Source organism: Oncorhynchus nerka, linkage group LG21, assembly GCF_034236695.1.
Source record: "Oncorhynchus nerka isolate Pitt River linkage group LG21, Oner_Uvic_2.0, whole genome shotgun sequence".
NCBI lineage: Eukaryota > Metazoa > Chordata > Actinopteri > Salmoniformes > Salmonidae > Oncorhynchus > Oncorhynchus nerka.
The window spans coordinates 22,953,519-22,957,591 of NC_088416.1; the positions used below are offsets into that span (position 1 = coordinate 22,953,519).

Consider the following 4,073-nt stretch of genomic DNA (forward strand, 5'->3'; position numbering starts at 1 on the left):
CCCACGCTTGGATTGCGTCCTACCTGACAGGTCGCTCCTACCAGGTGGCGTGGCGAGAATCTGTCTCCTCACCACGCGCTCTCACCACTGGCGTCCCCCAGGGCTCTGTTCTAGGCCCTCTCCTATTCTCGCTATACACCAAGTCACTTGGCTCTGTCATAACCTCACATGGTCTCTCCTACCATTGCTATGCAGACGACACACAATTAATCTTCTCCTTTCCCCCTTCTGATGACCAGGTGGCGAATCGCATCTCTGCATGTCTGGCAGACATATCAGCGTGGATGACGGATCACCACCTCAAGCTGAACCTCGGCAAGACGGAGCTGCTCTTCCTCCCGGGGAAGGACTGCCCGTTCCATGATCTCGCCATCACGGTTGACAACTCCATTGTGTCCTCCTCCCAGAGCGCTAAGAACCTTGGCGTGATCCTGGACAACACCCTGTCGTTCTCAACTAACATCAAGGCGGTGGCCTTTCCTGTAGGTTCATGCTCTACAACATCCGCAGAGTACAACCCTGCCTCACACAGGAAGCGGCGCAGGTCCTAATCCAGGCACTTGTCATCTCCCGTCTGGATTACTGCAACTCGCTGTTGGCTGGGCTCCCTGCCTGTGCCATTAAACCCCTACAACTCATCCAGAACGCCGCAGCCCGTCTGGTGTTCAACCTTCCCAAGTTCTCTCACGTCACCCCGCTCCTCCGCTCTCTCCACTGGCTTCCAGTTGAAGCTCGCATCTGCTACAAGACCATGGTGCTTGCCTACGGAGCTGTGAGGGGAACGGCACCTCAGTACCTCCAGGCTCTGATCAGGCCCTACACCCAAACAAGGGCACTGCGTTCATCCACCTCTGGCCTGCTCGCCTCCCTACCACTGAGGAAGTATAGTTCCCGCGCAGCCCAGTCAAAACTGTTCGCTGCTCTGGCCCCCCAATGGTGGAACAAACTCCCTCACGACGCCAGGACAGCGGAGTCAATCACCACCTTCCGGAGACACCTGAAACCCCACCTCTTTCAGGAATACCTAGGATAGGATAAAGTAATCCTTCTCACCCCCCTTAAAAGATTTAGATGCACTATTGTAAAGTGGCTGTTCCACTGGATGTCTTAAGGTGAACGCACCAATTTGTAAGTCGCTCTGGATAAGAGCGTCTGCTAAATGACTTAAATGTAAAATGTAATGAAACCCAGAGGAAAATCAAACCAGGAAGTGGCTTCTATTTTGAAAACTCCATGTTCCATAGCCTCCCTTTGCTCCATTTAAAGGGATATCAACCAGATTACTTTTCCCATCGCTTCCTCAAGGTGTCAACAGTCTTCAGACATAGTTTCAGGCTTTTATTTTGAAAAATGAGCCAGAAAGATGACATTGCCTCAAGTGGTCGCACAAGTTTTGCTCGAGCAACAGAGTTTTTCCCTCTCCTACTGATAAAGACATTTGCGGTTGATATATTATCGTTTATATATTTTAAAAACAACCTGAGGATTGATTATAAAAAACGTTTGACATGTTTCTGTGGACATTACGGAAAGTATTTGGAATTTGTCTGCTTTGTCGTGACCGCTCTTTCCTGTGGATTTCTGAACATAACGTGCAAAACAAACAGAGGTATTTTGGATATAAAAATAATCTTTATGGAACAAAAGGAACATTTATTGTGTAACTGGGAGTCTCATGAGTGAAAACATCTGAAGATCATCAAAGGTAAACAATTCATTTGATTGCTTATCTGATTTTCGTGACCAAGCTACTTGCTAAGTGTACATAATGTTTTGTCCAGCGATCGATAAACTTACACAAACGCTTGGATTGCTTTCGCTGTAAAGCATATTTTCAAAATCTGACCCTACAGGTGGATTAACAATAGGCTAAACTGTGTTTTCCTATATTGCACTTGTGATTTCAGGAATATAAATGTTTTTTGTAATATTCATTGAATGTGGCGCAATGCAATTCAGCAGTTGTTGATGACAATTATTCTGTTAACGGGATTGCAGCCATAACATTAAGGCTCCTTGTGAGGTCCTCTATCTTGACACGAGCTCAACACCGAAAGCCAAATTGGGAAGGGAAAAAGTCCTTACAAACCACGGAAGATATGCATAATGTGAGCCTTGGATACTCTTTCAGTAACTAGAATATGTATAGCCAAGCATATAGCCTATCACTAGGGCACATATACGGTTTTCAATACAAAAGGCATGGTTGATAAGGTTGAGTCCATAGGAGGCAAAGGCAATAAGCTCTCATAACCCAATCTTCAATCTGCATGTAGATGATGGTGATTATGGTTGCTTTCAATTTGTCAGAGCATCTAAACCTGCGCATCTCGTTGACAGGTATAGGTTGACAGGTATAGGCTACAGTACGAATAGTACAGTGCCGTATAGTGCTGCAGAGATCTTACTTTTCGTCAGGGGTTTGGCTGAAATAGCTTGACTGTTGACATGAGAGAGAAACTGATATTTGAATAAGGCATGTTAATAAAACCGAGAGAGGCTGCTACCCAGCAAGTTAATCTCAGCGAAAATAGCACTGGCGTCTAGACACACGGGGAAAGTATGGAGAGAGAGGAGGAGTGGAAATAGACTTCTCTGCTGAAAAGTTTGCCCAGATTGATCAACTTGATTACATTTCTCCATCTCTCAATTCAAGTTGAGAGATGGAGAAATGTGTCTCTCTATGACTGTGCTCAAGGTTGTACTGTCACGGTGGCATTTGGAGGATGAGTGCAGAACTGAACTGTACAGTACCTCGGTTTCTTTTCAGAACCCTCCTTTGTTGTTATGCCTCCCGTTTTATTATGCAGTGGATATGAGAATGTTGTGTTGTAGAGATTGATACATTCATCTACCGTAATTAAGGTTACAAAGCATTGCCACGTTCTACATCCATCAGAAATCATCTAATGGGAGTTCTTAAGTGGTGGTGACAGACCATAACCATTCCTTATGCCTTTGATTACATATTGTAATAATAACACTCCATATAACTGCCTGTCACTGACAGTCGATGAGGGTTGCATAAATCGTTCAATTGTCTACTCTCCGCACCCGCCCGCCCACCTCCCCTCTTGGAGAGCGGAACTCATCATCTCTTTAAAATGCACGAGAGACTTGGCACGAAAGCGCACTCAAGCGGGCACATGTGCGCATGCAGGGCAGTCTTACGTACAGATTTACACCTCCTTCGAGATGTCCAAGGGGACCCGCCTGAGAGGTTTGAGCTACGTAGAAGTTGTGTTCAGTTTATTACTTTGACTCGCAAGTATGATGCTGAATAGGGCATCTGGTTAGGGTTGGGATAGTTTCTCTCCGCTGACACGCACCTACATATCAGCTTTTGGCCGTGCTGCTATTGTCGAATTTAAAAGAAGGTTATGCATTTCTCATTTGGTTTTTACTTTGGTTTGTTTTCCCAGTCACATGACGCAAATTGAAACTGCGAGCCAGGTTTTAGCCGTGAGTGTGTGTCTGTGGAACCGCGTGCGCCCATATCTGCCAAGCGCTGTCAGATTGACATCCACGGAGACATGAACAGCTCCTTCTTCGACCAAGCCCAGGGCGTACTATTCAACAGGAGCCAAGTCCTCGCTGGTACTCTGGCGAACTGCTGCAACGCGACCGAAGTGGCAACCAGTGACGGCGGCTCGCTGGCGCTACCTCCGGACGAGCGGAAACTCTTCATCAGTCGCGTCGTACAGATCGCCGTCCTGTGCGTACTGTCGCTCACCGTCATGTTTGGTATCTTTTTCCTCGGCTGCAACCTCATGATCAAATCAGAGAGTATGATTAACTTTATGGTGAAGGACCGGAGACCTTCCAAAGACGTAGAGGCGCCGGGGATGATAGGACTCAGGTAGTCTCTGGCGCCGGGATGGAGAATGGTGTGTAAGCAGCGCGCCACGGACCCATAGCCTCACCACGCTGTCTTTTGGGCGGCACGCTGATATGCAATGCGTTTGATTTCCTTACGAAATATGTTTGCCAATAAAGACTGCAATTGCAGTCAAGCGCGGACAATTCCTCACATCAAAAGTTCAAGGAGGACAAGGAATGCATCGTTGTTTACG

The 4,073-nt window shown here is 46.8% G+C and overlaps 1 protein-coding gene across 1 annotated transcript; it reads left to right on the forward strand.

The window, feature by feature from the left end:
* The first annotated feature begins 3,195 nt into the window (after positions 1 to 3,195).
* On the forward strand, positions 3,196 to 3,863 carry LOC115103606 (reprimo-like protein). Its single transcript, XM_065006726.1, has 2 exons — positions 3,196 to 3,220; positions 3,454 to 3,863. The coding sequence occupies exons 1-2, from the start codon at positions 3,196 to 3,198 to the stop codon at positions 3,861 to 3,863; spliced, it is 435 nt and encodes a 144-aa protein (XP_064862798.1).
* The last annotated feature ends 210 nt before the right edge of the window (positions 3,864 to 4,073 follow it).

Bases quoted from the DNA above. Each gene is read 5' to 3' on its own strand.
- LOC115103606 (XM_065006726.1), top strand. From the start codon at position 3,196: ATGTCCAAGGGGACCCGCCTGAGAG. The intron at 3,221-3,453 runs GTTTGAGCTACG...ACTGCGAGCCAG, and splicing joins CAAGGGGACCCGCCTGAGAG to GTTTTAGCCGTGAGTGTGTG.